General features: G+C 39.5%; 1 protein-coding gene across 1 annotated transcript; it reads right to left on the bottom strand.

Annotated features, from left to right (window-relative positions):
• Window positions 1-12,849: 12,849 nt before the first annotated feature.
• adrb2a (adrenoceptor beta 2, surface a) lies at window positions 12,850-16,966 on the bottom strand. Its single transcript, XM_004541113.5, has 2 exons — window positions 16,819-16,966; window positions 12,850-16,534 (listed from the first exon to the last, which is right to left on the bottom strand). The coding sequence occupies exon 2, from the start codon at window positions 16,532-16,534 to the stop codon at window positions 15,281-15,283; it is 1,254 nt and encodes a 417-aa protein (XP_004541170.2). The 5' UTR covers window positions 16,819-16,966; the 3' UTR covers window positions 12,850-15,280.
• Between the last annotated feature and the right edge of the window lie 2,919 nt (window positions 16,967-19,885).

Here is a 19,885-nt window from a genome sequence, read left to right on the forward strand (position 1 = left end):
GTCAAATAAATGTTTCACAAGGGACATCACAGGAAACAGAAGTCTAAAATACACCCACAAAAGAGATTTCATTTCAAGTAGTTTGGTACTTCCCAGAGTGTGTTAATATAAACGGTGATGAAGATCTAAGTGAACAATGTTGGTGCCACACAGAGTGAACATGCACACTACACACAGTCTCTTAGCGGCACTCATATTTCTTTCATTTCCCCAAGTGTGTCTTTGCAAGAAAATTGACTCTAATGTTAGGAGCACATGGCGCTTATTGTGCAACTGTGATGTCATTACCGTAAATCTGTCATATTAAGTCAATTCAAACCATGTGCATTTCTAAATACTGCATTTATCACCAAATGTCAAAACAGAACATTTGATCTTATTTCATTTGATTATTTTTAATATGCTTATTCTTAATTTGATGGCAGCAAGAAAGAGGCAGAGGCATGTTTCCCACTTGCATCACCACTTGTTCAGTTTTGAAAGCCAAGTGTTTTCCATTTTGTCTTTTTAGTGGATGACAGGCCACTTTAGTACATCAACTGTTTTTGTGGTTTGGCATTGACTTTCTGATATAAGGAAAGCATGCTCTTAAAAAGAGGCCGCCAATGGCAGCATGCTATGTTGTTCAGAAACCTGAATATGTCCTTCAGCAATATAAAGACTTTGAGAGATGTGCAAGTCACCCATGCTATGTGCACGAACACACTTTCACTCATGAAACTCATGCCTAAGATCAATTAGGACGAGTTGTGTTCATTCATCTGCCATCTGTGTTTGAGCTACTACTGCACAACTCAGTTCTGTTGTTATCATATTCATTTTCTTGCCCACCTCTGTTGCACATCCTTTAAATCTCACTGCTTTTCTGTCATTCTGCCTGTTACACTCTCATTTGTCCAATCCATCTCCTCCTGACCACCACCAGCATCTAGACTCAAGGAGAACCTTCCTACTTCCTAACATTGTTTCACTCCACTCTGCTATGGAGCTTCACTGGAGTCTACTTACCAGATCTGTATCTGTATTTCAGTAAATCTTCCTTCAAATGAGCTGATGACCGGCTGGATGGTGCTGGTCCACAGTGTGATCCAATAATAAGGTCACAAGAGTTTTCCTCCTCCAAGCTCTAGAGTTCTAAGACACTATTTCAGCCATTCACAATTGGTTAGCCGTGATTACTGGTAGTATACAAAGATTTTTTGATATTCTCTGAATCCTTTAATCACATTGTGCTCCTGAGATGATGAAATCCAGAAATCTGTAGCAGTTTTGAACAATATTCTTCATTTGTTTAATGTTTCACTGCCAATCTTTCACACAAGCCTGAACCGTTAGCTGACTTGAGACTGCTAAGACTTTACTAAGTTATCACATTAGCCATGAGATGTGAGAAGAAGTGTTTCCACTATTTGTTTATTTTTAATATTTGACAACTTTTCATTGCAAATGTGAAAAAAAATGAAAAGAAAGTGTGGTCGTATTTTCAAAGACAAATCAGATTGATCATTTTCAGATTTTGGTGTCATTTTTTCCTCTCTCTAAATATTTATCATATGACAATGAGTACTGAGCAAAAACTAAGCACTAATATTTTATGTAACAGAGTTCTGTTGTACCTTAAGCTCATTTAGAGGGAAGCAAAAAAATCATGCTGTAATTATACAGTATTATTAGGGGACCAGGTAGACTTCAGTTTGCAGTGTGACTATGGTTGACCTCCTCTCCACTGACCACAGTGCTCTCTGGGCTAAAATGCATTATTTGGAGAACTATAAAAAGGCGGGAGTCTAAGCAAGCAGATATCTCTGTTTTTCTATTTCTGCTTTCAAAAGTTCTTTTTTAAATATACATCATAACTTATAAAAGCTTTTTTTTTTTTAATGATGGAGGGTTTTTGTAAATTTGGCACTTCTTAAACAGCTCCACAAGAGGGCACTCTCTTACTGATTTACTATTTGGCTGTACAGTAAAAACCATCAGCATGGTGTTCCCATCTTCAGCCAGAGGTGGGCAGTGAAAGACAACGCTTAGCTTCATGATAGTTTTTTTTTTCATCAGCAGCCTTACAACAGGTAGAATAGGAGAGAAGAGGAGAAAGAATATCTCCATCAATCTGCTTGGTAATGACAGCAAACCACGGGGAGCATAATGTAAAGTGTCCTCTATGTCACATTTATGGCTTCAGTTCACATACAGTGAATGTCCTGTAATGACCTTTATGTCCCAGAGCCCTGAAATGAACAGTGAGAAGGAAGATTTGAACTAACACAGACAATAATAATGGGTGATTTTTTTTATAGGTACATATAGTGCTGCTTGACTGTAGCCATACTTTTGTGGAGACTTTTGTGCTCTGGATTTCTCTGATTAGATCACTAACATATTAACTACCCTGCATTTCACTGGCAAATATCAGAGAGTTCAAACAAGGGCAAACAAAGAAACGGCTAACGACTGGATTGTTGCAGGACAACGAGGAAAAGGAAGAAATGTTTGCATACATAATCTGCATGGTAAATAATATTGCAAGGTTTCCTTCCCCCCACAAGCATGAGTTTAGCACAAGTTCAAAACAAGAACAGCTGTGCCAAAACAAGCACTGAATTGTTCTTCCTTTTTAAGTATTCCCAGGGTTACATTCAAGCAATCTTTAGGGACTTATAATTAACAAGTTTACACTCTACGCTCCACCTAATACTCATGTGAAATTATAAGAGCTCATTAGGATCAAAAAAAGAAAACCACAAGAGGCTTTATCTAAGAACTTTGATGCAGCGCATGTTCCCTCTAAACCGAGTCATTTTTATAGTAAAGAAGTACAACCCTGTTCCCAAAAATGCTAAGATGCTTTGTAAATAAAAGCAGTATGCAAAAATGATCTCTCTATATATCACAATATATGTAAGGCTTATAAGCATTTTCTTTTAGCAACAGATAATTAATGTTAACCAGCTTATAATGACAAGTGACTTCATGAATAGCCTCTTTCATAAATCAGATTTAATGAATTACTTACGGCCTCCTGCTTAAAGTGATTCCCACTAGCCTTCTGCCCCTAGATAACATTCCCAGATTGAGAAATAACAGTTAAAATAAAAATGTTGAAATCCATGTTGCTGTCCGCTGTCAGTGACCTGTAACCGCTCACAATAGCATAAACAAGGAAATCAACAGTTATTTCAGCTACGCAGCATATTTATGTTGCTCACCTGTGACACACAACTCTCTACGACTCACACACACACACACACACACACACACACACACACACACACACACACACACACACACACACACATCATATTAGTTTTAGTGGTCATGAGACTGGAGTCAATATGTGTGTTTTTGGTTGTTCCCCTTTCTCGCACCTTGTTTCAGTTTTTACTTTGTGTCTCATTTCCCTCATGCTTCCTATCCCCAATCAGTCCCTGTGTATAGTCCTTGGTGTCTACACATCAATCTCAAGCTCTTCCTATTACTTGGTACTGCTCTTTTTAAAAAGTTTTTGCTATATTAAAGGCTACTATTTGTTCCCTTTGTGTGCCGTGTGCCCTGCAATATGTCCTCTCATCACACTCCATAAAGATCGTTGTCATGTGATAATTGTTTAAGTATGTATAATTAGTTTTAGCCATTATTTTTGTCATTATTCTTATATATTGTAATATCATTAAAAACCCAACTGCAGACAAATGAGCAGTGTCTAGAAGTCCTGTGTACAAAACATACTATAATAAATACAAATATAATGAACATGGCTTGATGCCGTGATTCTTGTTCAATAAACTACTACGAAAACAAACAAAAGCTAGCCAGCGTCATTCACTTTGTGAGTCTAGCAAAGCACAAATGAGGTGTGATCAAAACACTTGGAGAACAGGTCTATAAAAATCAGAAACCTTATGTTTTGAATTTATCCAGCTCATGTTTAGGTATTTTTCACAGTATTCAGACAGGTTCCCACACAGCTGCTCCCCCCCCCTTTTTTTTTTTCTTTTCAGCTGCTTTCTGAAAGCCCCAGTTTTCAACACATTCCAAGCCCCGAGGCAGCGCTAAAGGTGAGGAGCAACAGCAAAGAGAATGCGCGTCAATTTTCTAAACCTCAGCAGCGCGCTACAGAAATGAAGCGTTTTACTGTACAGCCCTGAGGATTCTCAGGAAGAACACACACACACACACACACACACACACACACACACACACACACACACACACACCTAAGCATCCTAGACCACTGACCAATCTTGGCTCCCAACAACTCCTTTTCCTGAAAATGAAAATGACCTTCAAAGCATATTCAAATAAGCTACCATTTGATTTTACAGACCTGTTGTTGTAGCCTTGTAATATAGTTACTGCCCCACTACAGATAATAGGCTCATTGTCCTGTTCAGGTCCTGTAAGAACTTTGATGCAGCACATTATCTCCCTCTAAACTTATCCGAGTAGTTTTTATAATAAAGAAGTACAACCTGTTCCCAAAAACACTGAGATGCTTTGTAAATAAATACAGCATGTAAAAAATTTGCAAATATTTTAAACGCTGTATTAAATATGCAACACACATAACTGATAAGACAACATGTCAAATAAAGAAAATATTTCTCCCATGTAGTGCTTTACATATATTTGTTGTATTTTGAATAATGCACAAATATTTTAGGTGAATGACAGATGGGACTGAAAGTAGGCCAGTTTAGGACCCAGACTCTTTGACTGCATAGACATGCTGTTGGAACATGTACAGAATGTGGTTTGTTGTTGTCCTGGTGAAAAGAAGGGAGGGTCTGCCTGAAAAATAAGCTGTCTAGTTTTCTCCAAAGCCTGCTCATATTTTTTTTAAATCATTGATTGTATGTTGTTTACCCATATCTTTAATTCACTTTGTTCTTGTTATATGTCACGTGATAAAGAATTCACGTATCATTAAATCACGTGATAATTGCCTTCTGAACCTACTAGTAATCTCATTTAGGTTTTAAATAGCACCAATTCACAATAGCTGCCTGAAAGGACTTTACATTACAGCCTGACCAGTATGGAAAATTATCATTTTCTTTCAAATACTATCAGATAATATTATCCAATAATGTTTGACATTTTAAGGTAAAAAATCCTGCAGTATTAGTGGGATGGGACTGGTATAGGTAATCACTTGGTAATAGTGCGGAGGAAAACTCCCTTTTAAGAGGAAAAGACCACAGATCCAGGCTCAGCGATTGTCACCCCCCAACTGCAGCAGCTGGGTGGTGACAGGAAAGAGAAGAGAGAAAAATGACTACAGTTGGTAACATCTGAAGCAGGTGACTTTGCTGTACAGTTTAGGACATCCACACGCTCTTGCAAACTTTTCTACCACGCCATGTCATTCTCTGGACCACCTCTCACCTCTGCTTTAGGATGATAACTCTTCTTGTCTGGCTACCTTCTCCTTCGCTGTTGTAACAGATGAGTGAGTTTGTTTCACCCACCTCTAACGTCATGCGCGCGTGCACACACACACACACACACACACACACACACACACACACACACACACACACACACACACACACCTACACACACACACACACACACACACACGCACACACAAGGCTATCATTTTTCAGTTTGTCCCATTATATACAGCGTGTGCTCTCTATAATATTAAGCAAAGTTACTGTCTAAGGTTGACTGCTCATCCTTAGACGAGTTTGGAGCAGGATGAATTTCCCCTGCTATCAGTGCCCTCAATAAGGTCGAGGTGAATAACTATAGAGGCTTGTGATGAAAGTTTGGCCGGCAGGATTTACTCTGGTTTCACTCCCTGCCCCTACAGATTTTTATTAGGAGAGGCTCATGTTGACAGGAACTGTCTCTCCTTATTGGACGTGATCCAGATATGAAGTGGAAAATGCCTGGGTAAGCAGGTTTTTCAAGATCATTGCATTTGAACTGGTGTTATAAAGTACATATATAATGAAGTTCTTCCACCCATTTTTAGTCCACTTTCTCTAATACATTAATAGGGTAATTATTGTATTTTCCATTTTATCCACATTCAATCTTAATTTGTGTTTGCTTTGATTAAAAAAAACACTGGAAAAAAAGGGCTTTTTAGCATTCGTAGAATATTTCTTGAATGATATATCATTACACTGTGACGAACTTCAGGGAAATGTACGCAGCACAGAACATGGTGTGTGTCCATTTACTTGATAAAGTAACAGCTGCTGACACGTGCCTGACGGAATGTACTGCCTATGTCGTACTATTTACTACTGACCCAAGAAGTGTTTTAAATACAATTCATAGCTTCCATTTCACATCCTGTGCTCCCTCAGTTATGGCGTACTACTGCATACTTCTTCACCACTGGACACTAACCATGAGCCCATAGGGCCAAACATGTAAACACACAGACATTAGAAACATTTGTTAGCCAGAGCTGCTCACCAGCATCACACCATATCCATGGCTGCAGCACCATATTAGGGTTCAAACTGACAAGCATCTTTGTTTCATGAGTTGGGGAATGCTTATGGGAATACTGTTGTGTCAGAGGGACAATCATACAGTCTAGTTGTGACGAGCCTGGCAAGACTGACTGTGACTTTACACTTTAGAACACTACGTAGTACAACATTTGCTTTCCTGTCTTTGTTTTCGTTTCTTTTGTACCATTTAAAAGCTGTGAATTCTCCAGACATGCTTTCAAACAGGTTGTTCAGCCTGCCAGTCGTACAACAGAGTCACAAAGGTAAATGCATGGTAAATGTAAGCTTTCACGTTGCTGACGACTGTCAGTTCAGCGTACACCACAACCACTCTGCCACTTACCATATGGAAAAGAAATAGTAAAAACATATATGATTTACTCATGAAAGTGGCCACTTTCATGAGTAAATCATATATAAATCATATAAAGCTTACATGATTTACTCATGAAAGTGGCCACTTTCATGAGTAAATCATATATGTTTTTAGTAAGTATACAAAACATACAAGTTTCATTATATAATTTTTCAAGGGATCTTATATGTGTTTTCACTCTTGTATGCTTTTCATACAAGTTTCATACAAGACAGATAAAAACGTTATAAGATTTATATATATCTTTTCCATATGGGTTACCTTAAGAACTGCAGCATAGCCAGTAAAAGAGACACTTTAAAGTTAGCAACAAAGAGGCAGTTGCTTACAGAATACAGCACAGTCAAATTGATTGCTTGGAAACAAGTAACAGATAATTGAGCCATTAGGGAAGCAAGAAAGAAACAGAGAAAGAAAAAGACAGGAAGTCAGGCACATTTTAAAAGGTAATCTTTTACCGCATCCCTTTTGGCCAGCTACTATCAGCAACAGGAAAAACATTAATCAAACTTGAAACAAGAGCCTGATACTTGAAATTAAGTAGCACAACACTCCCTGCTTGCTTTAAGCAGTTAACATATTTTATATGTGGCCACCCATTCCCTCAGTTAAAAAAACAATCCTGACCCTCTGTAAACCATAGACAGAATGTATTTTTCATCAACGAAAACCACAAGCAGATGTACGCAGTTTGTAGCCAAGTCTGTTCAAAAGAGCTGCTCGTGCACATTATTCACGAGTGCAGTGTTGATTTAGTCCTCTGTTGGACTGTAAGACACATGATATCGGGAGCTTACTTATTGTCATTTGCAGTTTACATGAAAAAAAGTAAATAAGAAAACAGAAATAAAGCAGTCAGCACAAAAAAGTGGTTGCTTATTGATTGAACGCAGTCAAAGACAAATCTTAAATGATCATTTAAGGTACGTGAAGTAGGAAAAAAAAGATGGGGAGTGGGGCAGAAGGAGGGATAGTTTAATATCTACTCACAGAAGAGCACCAAGCTCTCTGAAAGCTTATAGCATGCGCTGAGGGAGTGTATTAGCACATATTAATTTGCATTGTTTATCCCAACCTACGGGTTGTACTTCTATGCTTTATGTGTTTCGGAGTGCTCATAAACCATAAATGATATCAGACTAATCTTTGCATCAATGATATCAGCTCTGTCCTAATAATATCTTAAAAATTACTCACAGTAAAATTTGTATGAATGAAACTTAAAGTCCCGTCAGCACTATGATATTCTAAATAATTCATTACTATGTATTAGCCCAAATTTAGCTTTCTTCCATCCATCCATTCGCTTCCGCTTATCCTTTTCAGGGTCACGGGGGGCGCTGGAGCCTATCCCAGCTGTCATAGGGCGAAAGGCGGGGTACAACCTGGACAGGACACCAGTCTGTCGCAGGGCTAACACATGGGGACAGACAACCATTCACACTCACTCGCACATTCACACCTAGTGGCAATTAGAATTATCCAATTAACCTATCCCCACAAGCTGCATGTCTTTGGATGGTGAGAGAACCCACGCAAACACGGGGAGAACATGCAAACTCCACACAGAAAGACCCCGGCCTGATGGTGGAATTGAACTCAGGACCTTCTTGCTGTGCGGCAAGAGTGCTAACCCTAACCACCGTGCCACCGTGCTGCTGAAAACATCATTTCATTAGCTTAATTATTAATTTCTGAATGCTGAAACTTCTTTTTGTATGTAACTAAATAAACACAAATACAAGGTATTGCAAATATTGTGTATACTTAATATGGAAAGCTTCCATTTGTATGAATAATTTCTGGCATTTTATTTCAATTAAAAATTGTATGCCCATAAAGATAGATGAATTTAAAAACCATTGATGATGGATCTCACAATAGGTGGAAAACTAGAAGCACAATACTGGATGTATGCCGACAATGCCGTTTCCTCTCCTTATACTTGCAGCAGCTGCTTAGGGTTTGATCAAACTATGCAAATGTGCAATCAACAGGAATGATGTTCATGATGTGCAGTAAAGTAAATATGCTAGACTGGAAATTCTGTTTGCATGCAGATTATATTGAAATAGCCATTTTTAGAGCCGATGGTACTCCACTACAAATTTGCTTACAGTAAAACAAACATGAAAATGCTTCAGGCAGCCTGTAATGATACATTCGGGATCTCGCTTCCAAGATCGACAAATACAAGCCAAAACTCTGTAACCAATAAAATTCCTGGCTTCCACACTGACCTGAAGAAATTTATGTATCAATGTATGTATCAATTAATTGATTCTGTGGCCATAGTGGCCTTAACTATACCAACTTTAAGTGACAAAAAAATCCTCCTGCTTCTAAAAAGTTTGAATCAATTGCACGTTAGTGTTCTGTTCAATGATTACTGCATTTGAGTGTTCTCATGTGTTTTTTTTTTAAATTGTATTTCTTTTTAAAATATTGAGCTGGACTAGAAGGTCTAAAATAAACACAGTTACACACTTAATGCAATAAACTTAACAAGACACCACATTTCACTTTTTTCAAAGCACAAGAATTACCATGTTGGACAACTATGTGATATTAATAGTTACAAATAATAAGTAGTAATAAGTGAATAATTGGTGATGTCACTGCTACTGTGCTTAAATGTGTGAAACTCTATGTTTCACACAGTTTGATCTCCTGTTTACATTTTGTCAAACTAGGGTTAGGTTATATACACTTGTGAGTCTAACTAATAACCTCTTACAGGCAGATTTGTGTCCATCCAGCAAAACAATCCATAAGCTGTATTTTTTACATTCTCCACTGGTTATGACAAAGTGTTGGTGCTGAAAGAGGTAAAAGGCCCAATGTTTAAAAAAAGAAAAAAAGAAAAGAAAAGAAAACAGTTTTGATTTTTTTTCTGCTTGTGATCCTTCTCTCTATTTGTTGTGAGACTTCTCTGGACATAGTGAGAACGTGAGAATAAAGGTTAACGTGCATGTCACACACCAGAAGGTCGACGGTTAGCAACCCCGCTGATAAAAATCCAGAGGGATAACATTTCACTGAGCTCTCACGAACTGCCAACTTTTTCTTGGACCGGCCTTGTTCTCCTTTCTTTCTTTAAATTGTCACACCTAAAGCATGCAATCAGCTGTGATCTTATTGCTCAGTAGTTTGGTTTGCAGTGATTGGTCTGAACTCATGAGCGCAGCCACAAGCTGTAAAAATGATATGTCCATTGCTGGTGCTATGTTAATTTCACAAGAACTGAGGTATTTATATCTTGTAATGTAGAGATGTAAATCCTTTTTAGAGAAGAGAAATGATACACTGATCTTTTTGTTGCTCACTGGAGATAAAAAATAAATAAATAAATAAATAAATAATTTGACACAGTTATGACTAAAAACATTTATGGGATAAACATAGATCATTTTTGGTTATGACAGAATTACCAAACAGAAAATATTTTTGAAAAGATGTGTTTTATTTACTTTGGCCTTTAAACAGAGTGAAACACATCTTTCAAGGCCACGTTTGCTTTTTTAACCTTAGGTCAGGTGGATCTAGTTTTTCAGAGGGGGACAAACTTTAATTTGCGATGTTCCTATGAGTCCACAAACATCCACACGTTCTCAAATACACACAGACGAACGCACTCACACAGACACACATGGTAGCAGGTCTCTTGGGAGAAGGGGAACTGCAGACATAGCGGTGCCTCGGTCACTGTAGTCACCAGGGTGCCAGGGGACATATCGATCTATCAAAGACAATGTTTTCACATAGTCACATCCTGTATGCAGTATATCCCTGACACGATTAACATATCTGAGAAAATATTCTTCCTGTCCCAAAACAGACTCTTTCTTTCCAGAGTTTTCCCTCCATGCTACTTTCTTTTCCCTCTGACTCAACATGGTGGGTCTCTATGGGAAAATGGCGTTCTTATCTAGCTCTTAAGGATCAAAGTCTGTAAAGCTTGATTGTGGATATTACCATGGAAGGACTTATTTGAGTGGCTTGGCACATAAGTTGGCACAATATTAATCTTGCAGACCCGTGTATGCGTGCATCCCAGTGCCTCAATTTCAGTAGATGTCTAAAACCCTGAAATAAGACGCATCTGCCGGGTTAGCCCGGATTCTGATATGGCATTCGTCCAGGACCCTCTACAGAGCAGAAAAGGCCACAGTGTAGATGTTCTGTCTGCGTGGGGAGTTTAACCTCTAACCCTGAAAATGAATATTCCTTAGGGTGTGGAGAAATTTTATCAAGCTTCAAAGCTAGTCACCATTTTTTTTTTTATCGTTCTTAGTATACCTATAGAAACTGTAGTATGTGACATTAATGAAAGTGGCTCATTTTACTGTTTTGCATGATGTAAAAAACTGTTCATAAAATAGTAAATACTTAAAATAGTAAATCAGTGCCCAGTGTTCTCTACTCAGCATGAAAGGCGTAATCATATCTCCAGTGCAAAATCCTTTTCTATGAAACTGCATTCCTAACTATGATGACTACTCTTAAGGTTTTCAATCTTCATTCTGCAAACGAACATATTTTATTCTTGAAAGAAACATGAAAAATGCTCTCCACTCCAGCTTAGTGCCAAATATCGAGACGTTTTTATGGCTCTATATATTTCTTCTATCCTCCTCCCTTGGATTTCTGGAATAGAATTAGGTGGTCTGTATAATGTATGATTACTTGGAGCACTAGGCAGACACACTGTTTAAAAAGGAAAGTGGAAAGATTTTAATTGTATCCCGATGTCCGTCCTGTCCATCATTCCAGATCACGTTTTGATAGTTTTCCCATACTAAAATAGACTTAACTGCAGTTAAGCCTTCGAGCCTGACGTATCCTTTACGTGTGCACTTTAATGTGTATAAAGGAAATGCACATGAGGACATTACGTGCAACATGTAAATCATTTATTTCCATACAAATGTTACATCACATATATACATTTTTTTGTAATAAATATCACAAGACACCACATATTGTAACAGCCTCCGATACCTTAACAAACAGTGACAAGAACTTGTGCGAAGTTAGCTTGCAAACATTTAGTAAACATTTAGTTAGCTGAGTGACAGCTTATTCACCCCGGCCACGAGAGGAAAAAAAAAAGAAAAAAAGTATTTCACATACTTTTTATATGACGGCTTAAGCAATATTTAACATTTGTAAAAATTCACATTTACACATGTCAGTTTCTCTGAATGCTTCACACTGAACAGCATCTGTGCTGAGATGCTACAGTCTTTATTTTGAGCTGCGAACAGGAAGAAGAACTTCCATGAAAATATTATGGTACAATTGAATAGGCAAAACTGTTTAAAGTTCATGAACTCCAATGTCTATTTGGTTATTCGAAATCTCTAAAAATTCTTCTTGAAAGTAAATGAAAGTCCTATACAGTGCTGCTTTTAGGATGGTGAATAGTTTAATTAAAATCATGACTAAGTTGTTCTCATGAGCAAACTTTTATTCAATCTGAACAACTGTGGTTCTGTTAGAAAAGCACTGGTTTTACCCCACCAAGACTTGTATCATATTTAACTCCAAGATATTGATTGCCGTACAAAAAAATATATGTGTGAAATGTGCATGTCACTTTGTAACATAACCTCTAAGACTTCTCTGTAACCCTGAATCTGTTTTAAAAAAAAAAAAATTTTCTGTGTGTACCCACACTAAATTCGCTTATCTGCTGCAAGACCGTGGTGGGAGAACTAAATGTGGACTGCAAGCATCCGTAGGCAAGGTATGTGGTTAGAAACCATCAGCTGTGCTTTGCTTGGAATGTTATACTGTCAGCTATTCATTCAGGACTCATTGCACATAACAGTGTGGCGTCCTCCAGCAACAACGGGAGGTGAAGTCATGCATCCCTTATTATACAGCCTTATTGATGAAACAGTAACCATGAGTAACTCTGAGACAGCTGAGGTGCAAGGAGAGGCCACTGCCAGGAGAGAGCAGTGTGGATATATAGTTCACAATCTACAGCACTTGGGCTCAAACTGATCACTTTTAAAGGAAATGGCACAGAAGTCCACAAACACCTCACTACAAATGTGAAGCTGGCATGCAAGAGATCATTTGTGCATTACTCCTAAAATTACACTTATTTAAGCTGCAGACCTTTTAAACTCAGCTATTTGCATCTTAATAAAAGCAACACAGAAAATGGTCTAGAGTCTTTGACCGTTTTGTGCTTCGCGTAGACTGTACAGTGAAAATGTTGGGAAAATGCAGACCAACATGTCTTATGACACCCAACCCCTGCATTTACTTTGCTGTAAATCTGTTAAAAAGAAAAACAGATAATGAGCTCGACATCCTGGAAAGCTTGTTTTTTCACATGGCAAACAGTGACGTATGAGGATACCATATTTACGTCTATTCCTAAGGTCTGCAGCAGCAGCAGTGCTGATCAGACATAGCAATACAGTACATGGAGATTCCTCTGAGAGAACAAAGTTCACAGTTTTTACGGCATCAGCAGACCTGCACCGGCAATGCTACATGCACTTTAACACAGGTCACTAACACCGATTTAGATTTGCAGAGAATCTCTGGTCCCCCTTCTGCCACATTTAGCATGCTGATCAAGACATACTAGAGACTGCCAAACTGACTGGGGAAAGGGGTTCTGTCTGTAGGTGCACCTTCATTACTTCTCTTAAAGCTAATGATCTTGCACACCGTTTACTGTAAGTCGCAAAAAACAAATTTGCTCCCATGACTATCTGATCTCATGTTAAATTGCCCCTTCGGATTTTATTCTAACCTGCATTGTTTATTAGAGAATTAATGTCGGAAACTGGAACAGCTAAGGCACTGTTCTATGGACTCCTGAGTGTCTTCTCCAAAGGTTTTCTGATTTTCAACTGATTTTACAGCGGAGGCACCTGTGAGAGAGCTGTGACAACAGTGCACTACTAAGGGCTGTGTTCTTTTTCTTCCTCTCATCTATCTTTATTAGCCTGAATATTCACCACCGCCACATCTTGGGTGTGGAACTTTGTTATCGCTTGGCTATTTTGACAAAGTGTTTATTATTACGTGTGGTTTGTACCCTTGTGCCATGACTAAGGAAATGGCTTCTCTGGTTTCAGTAAACAGTGTACATGCTGAAACAGAGCAACCACAGATTTTAATAAATAAATAGGGCTTGTGCAACAAAGGGGGCTACTGTAACTGTTGCATAGAAGGAAAAGGAAAGATGAATAGTTTTTCTTACACTTACATAATGGCCATATTGCACCGAGTGACATGTAGCACATAAGTCGACCACTTAACAGAATGCAAGAAGTGATGGGTTCTGACTGTGCAATAGCAAACTTTAAAACGTGCACTTTTGAATTTATGTTAATAACAGCTGCAAGCTTCAAAGGTCAACACTCAGGATTAACCGCATTATCTGTAATAGCATCCACTTTGCACTGAAAGATTACGTACATATATCTTCGACCTGACAGCGGAATCTGGCTTAGACAACATATACAGGCATGCAAGTTTTGACCAGCCTCACTTTGACGTAGGTTTCATCAGTAACTCGTAGATTACTGTAGATTAACCATCATATCTCTAGTGCTATCTCCCTGCAATGGAAACTCAAATGCAAGAGACTGTAAAACACTATAGGAGGGAACAGGACCTCGTAACATTGCTGAGGAGTGAGACAGAATGACTGAGACAGGTTTCGCCACACCTGCTTTTGATCATTTTTCCGATTTTCCAATCGTTAAAGGGGAAAAAAGAGCAAAGTAAAGCATGCCAGATTATAATCTCGGTCAATTTGGAATGTGTTTCTTAAAGCAAAGCATCGAAGAGGTATTACGTTTAACCCTTCACCCTCAATCGTTTTCTGATTACTTTGCTCTTTGTGCCAAATTGGCATGTTCGGATGAAATTTACAACCTCCGATTGCTTCTCTGAAACATTTTATGCTAATAAAAACTGTGGGATCTCTCTCCAGATCAAAGATAAACAACATGGCTACAAATTCAGTTGAAGCCAGACAATTAGCAGTCATACAATCCACAGGCCATTTAGTAGAGTAAATAAACTGCTGAGATGCTGCCCTACTTTAACTCCTGCGGACAGTGACTTAATGTGACAGATGGTCAGCTAAGATGCAAATATTGAAAAGGTATGATGAGGTAGATGTGAAAATTCAAACAAAATAAAAAATGCAATGAACGCACACAAAAGGGAAATGTGAGAGACCTACAGTTTTGTGTCACTGTGTTTGAAGAGGAAAAGTGACACTTTACTCAGCTGAACAGCTGAGTTATTGTTTCTTTAAAGTCTCCAGAGACTCTGTCAGTCATTTTTGACTGGCCTTACCTTCATCAGTCATTTGAAAAAACTGTTTACAATAGCAGTATAAACATATCTGGATTTCCTTGTTGACAGAAGTCTCAGTGCTTCAAGTTTAAAGGACAGTTGTTATACTCGTTACAGTCATTATGTCTTTGCTGCAATTCCCGTTGGGGTCCACTGCTCTGTCCACAACTGGGGTCCCTGCTCCTTTCCCCAGAAACCCTTCAGTGGGGTCACTCTCTTCTGAGTTACCTTTACTCCTCCCCTGCTGCTCACTCTGCCAGCTGTGCCTGCTATAGATGTATCCATTCACAGGTCCAGGGTTGGTGAGGCGGTTCCTATTCATACACAGGATTTCCTTGAATGCATACCAGAATTCAGGGCTCCGACAGTAAATAAGTGGGTTGAAGGCAGAGTTTGCGTAACCTATCCAGTTAAGTACCATAAAGGTGATCGGGCTGTTCACAGCCCATATAGCCTCCACCACGTTTAGCACAAAGAAGGGCAGCCAGCACAGAGTAAAGGTCCCCATGATGATGCCCAGAGTCTTCAGAGCTTTGTGTTCCCGAAGGCAAAACTTTGCCTTTTTAAGGCCACGGCCATTATTGGCCTCCAGAGAATTACTGTTGCTGATGTCGCTATTATGAAAACGTCCAACGCTTTTGTCTATCTTTTTCAGTTGGCGCCTTGCCTCCTGGAAAACTCGACTGTAGACAAAAATCATGATGACCAAAGGGATGTAGAAGGAGATGATAGAGGAAGTGATGGCATAAGCCTGGTTGGTGTGGAATTCGCAGCAGTTGGTTTGGTTCATACAGTTTCTAGCTTCAATAGTATCAGCGGTCCACCACTTCATGTGGATGGGCAGGTAAGATATCAGAGCAGCAATCACCCAGACCAGCACCACCACAATGCGAGCTTTGCATTTGGTCAACATCGACTGGTAGTGGAAGGGAGAAGTAATGGCCAAATAACGGTCTATGGCGATGACACACAGGGTCTCAATGCTTGCAGTCACACAGAGCACATCAGTGGCAGTCCAGAAGTCACACCAGAAATTACCAAAGTACCACGTACTGGAGATAATTTTACAGGCACCGAAAGGAATCACAATCAGACCCATGACCAGGTCGGCACAGGCAAGCGATGTGATGAAATAGTTGGTGACATTCTGGAGACGCTGAAAGCGGGCAATTGCCGTTATGACCAGGATGTTGCCAAAGACAATAATCAAAACTAATAAGGACATGACCATGCCCAGCAGGATCATTACAGGGGCACTGAAACCTTCATCAGTCCCAGTTGAATTTGATGACGAGTTCATCGCAGTCATATTGGTGTACTCTGAGGTGGTTGTATTTCCCATCTGAAGAGAACACACATGAACAAAACACATACACACACACACACACACACACAAACAAAAGGAGTGAATTTTACAAATTCCGTTAGTTTGTTTTTTTAATTCTGCCTAATTACAACAAAAGAAAATGAAAAAAAATGCATGCACATAAATCTAGCATTAACAAAAAAGAAAAAGGAGACCAAAGCTTACTGCGCAAAAACCACATACATAAACAGTATATCAAGTTGGCTTCAGGCAAGCTTTAAAACATGCTAAACAAGCCAGACAAAAGCAGAAGTACAAACCTCCACAGGTTGCAGTCGTGTTTCCTGGCTCCCATACAAAGTAAAATGTCACTGTTCAGATAGTTCCCACAAAGCAGCGAGTATCACATGTCCCAGCTACTTTCTGCTTTACTTGATCTGCGTGTGTCTCACTCAGTCCCTCAGCTGAGCAGTGTTTCTTCTAATGTGTCTCCCAGGCTATTTGTCAGAGCCCTTATAGCATGCAGTGATGACATCATGGTCAGTGCTGAGCCAATCAGACAGCCAGCCTGTGGAGGGTGCTGAGAGCTCTCAAGAGTTTGAACACGCTGTCCCTACAGCGGTGTTTGCAGGGCTGCATGAGACAAAAATTGAAAACAAAGTAAAGGACTCCTAAGATTGATCTTTTTTTTTATGGTGTATAATTAGTTTTAGAAGGTTTACATTGTGTTTAAAATTAGACTCTACTTAAAGTTAGGCAGTGCAAAACTATTTGGAAGTGGGGGAAGGGGGTAATAGGTAATAGCTGCTTTACAGATCTTACTCATTGCTCATATTTCATATTGAAAACAGGCTCAGCTTTCTGCTTTACCTTTTTTTGTTTTAATGTCAAAATAATGTTTTAAAACTGTATATTTTTTTCTGACATATTTTACTTAAATACTGCCCGCATACTTAAATGTATATTACAGCCCGTTTAGCTTTCGTAACCACAGAATAAACACACTTCGATTTACATAATGGTACAAGTACAGATGTCTAAAAGTCAAACTACGGAAGAGTCCCTCATAGTCTAGGACTGAACCACTAGTGTGGCCAGTTTGACAGGGACAAGCTGGCACGCTATGTCTTATCAAGATACAAAAATGTTTTCAGGATTCAGGACAAATTTGCATTTATATACTGAGCAGCTCTGTGCAAATCATAAAAAACAGGCAGGTTTGTTTGGTTTTATATTTGTTTATGTGTTTGTTTTCTATGAACAGCAACTTTACTTCTTATTTTAATAATTTCCAAAACATTCCCATGTTCTGATCAAGTTGATCACACATTTGAGTTAATTAGCGGCCACAAGAATTTGTTTGCATGTTTTTGTACATTTACATTATATTACACAAGTTAAAAGGCAAACAGTGTAATCTTCTGAGCTAGATAGCAGTGTCTATGTAAAAGACACTCGAATATACTAATATAGGTTAGTCTGTTTTTCATCTACAACAATTTGCATTTGGTTCTTTTGTTGGACGTCCCCTTCGTTCTACATGCATACTTGTAGAAAAAGCCTAACATAGAGGGAAACACACCTTCCTGCCCTTTCATGTATATACATAGAAAGCCTGAGGCAGGGAAAGCAGCAAACACGATAACAGGGATTAGACTGTAAACACAGACTTCACTTGCTTGTTTCAGCTAACATAGGAAGACTCTGAGTGTGCTAGCAGGTGTAACAGATGTAAAAATGAACAAAAAAACAAAGCATAACAAAAAAGAAAGTGGCAGTTTTCAAGTGGTTGAGCCATACGAATGGAATTGTCTTCAACCTACACTGGTTAGTCTCCACACTGAGGCAGCTGACAGTCGAAGTGAATGACACTCATCATTAAAATGCAATTGTGCTAGGGCCTGGCATTTATGTTAATTTGACGCGTGTTACCAAAGGTTACCACTACATTTGTCACGGTCTGGCTGGCAGACCGTGGGGATATGGGGGAATGAGGACCCAAAACGCATTGTTCTGCGATGCAAACAGTGCACTTTATTTACAGTGAAGGTAACAGATGCACAATAAATCCCCTTTGCTCCCTAAACGCCCATGCGTGTGTTCCCCTCCGACGTCCGCGCTCGTGCTCCCGGCAGTTGTGTTTCTGCACACCCTGTGCGTGCTGCCCTTCTGGTCCCTCGTTCCACCTGCAGGACAATAACAGAAGCAGCCGTTAAACACTGAACCCGCGTGCGCACACGATCCACACTTCCTAATACTACACACTGACTTGGAGTCTTAGCTTAATGATCCCACGCCGGTGGGAGCTCCAACACTCTCCTAAGTAGCTCCCCCGACGAACCCTGATCACCAACAGGTGTGTGGCAGGAACTTCAGGTGTGGCCAGTTCTCCTGCAGGGCCACACCCATCAGGCCTGCATGTGGCTGTCCTCCAGCCACACATGTACACACCCACACCCTGCCCACACATACAAGTGGAACACAGAAGCATAGTGCAGAAAAACACACATCCCCAAATAATAATAATAACAACAATCATAATAATAATAATAATCCCTACTGCTCACGGACCCCCGAGACCTCCTGAGCCGGGTCCATGACAACATTACAACACCACTTGTCAAAATCAGTGACCACTAGCATGACAGCATCCACGCCACACTGCAAAAACTGCTTAGGAACACGTGCAGCTTAAGAACCTTCTCTGAGAGCCCCACGCAATGACCCAGGCTCAACAGTGGACTTCTTGTTTACATTTTGTGGCAGATAATTAAAATAGCTAGCAAAGAGAATCAGTTCACCAATAGTGACAAATTGCAAACTCGAGTGTAGACTGCAATAGCACGTGATAGCACTAATGTTTTAGATAGTGGCTGAATTTGGTCAACGTCCAGTCTGAGCGCTTTCCAAATGGCTTCTGCTGCTTCTGCTTCAGCTTGCTGATGCTGCGAATCCTGGTGATGGTGATCGACACAGAAAGCATTAGAGTAAATGAAGTGTGACAATTGACAGCCCGTTCGTACTCATGAGACCGAGAGGAAGTAGTAATGGTAGAGATGGTAAAACGGCTTAAATACCACATCACATATGAGCTTTGCCAATGGCATTCTCAAGTCTAACCACCGGGAGATCAGTGATGAGTGAAGTGATTTTGGTGACAGTACTGTGGAATGGAGTTATGTGTGGAACACACTGTTAGCCAGGCTCAGATGACTGTACATTTTGATGAAAATTAGGCTGCTCCATTATCAGCATCACAGCAGTGGAAATGAGCGATAGCTTGTGCTTTTGTCATTTCTGAGCTACTGGTCCAACATTTCAAATCCCAGGTCGAGGTAAGTGTGTCTCAGTTCTCTGTGGGTGCTTTCAAGTGTGTACAGGTCCACG

The sequence above is a fragment of the Maylandia zebra genome, linkage group LG2 (genome assembly GCF_041146795.1).
Source record: "Maylandia zebra isolate NMK-2024a linkage group LG2, Mzebra_GT3a, whole genome shotgun sequence".
Classification (NCBI taxonomy): Eukaryota; Metazoa; Chordata; class Actinopteri; order Cichliformes; family Cichlidae; genus Maylandia; species Maylandia zebra.

Excerpts from the sequence above, each read along its gene's own strand:
- adrb2a (XM_004541113.5), bottom strand. The coding sequence starts at position 16,534 with ATGGGAAATACAACCACCTCAGAGTACACCAATATGACTGCGATGAAC.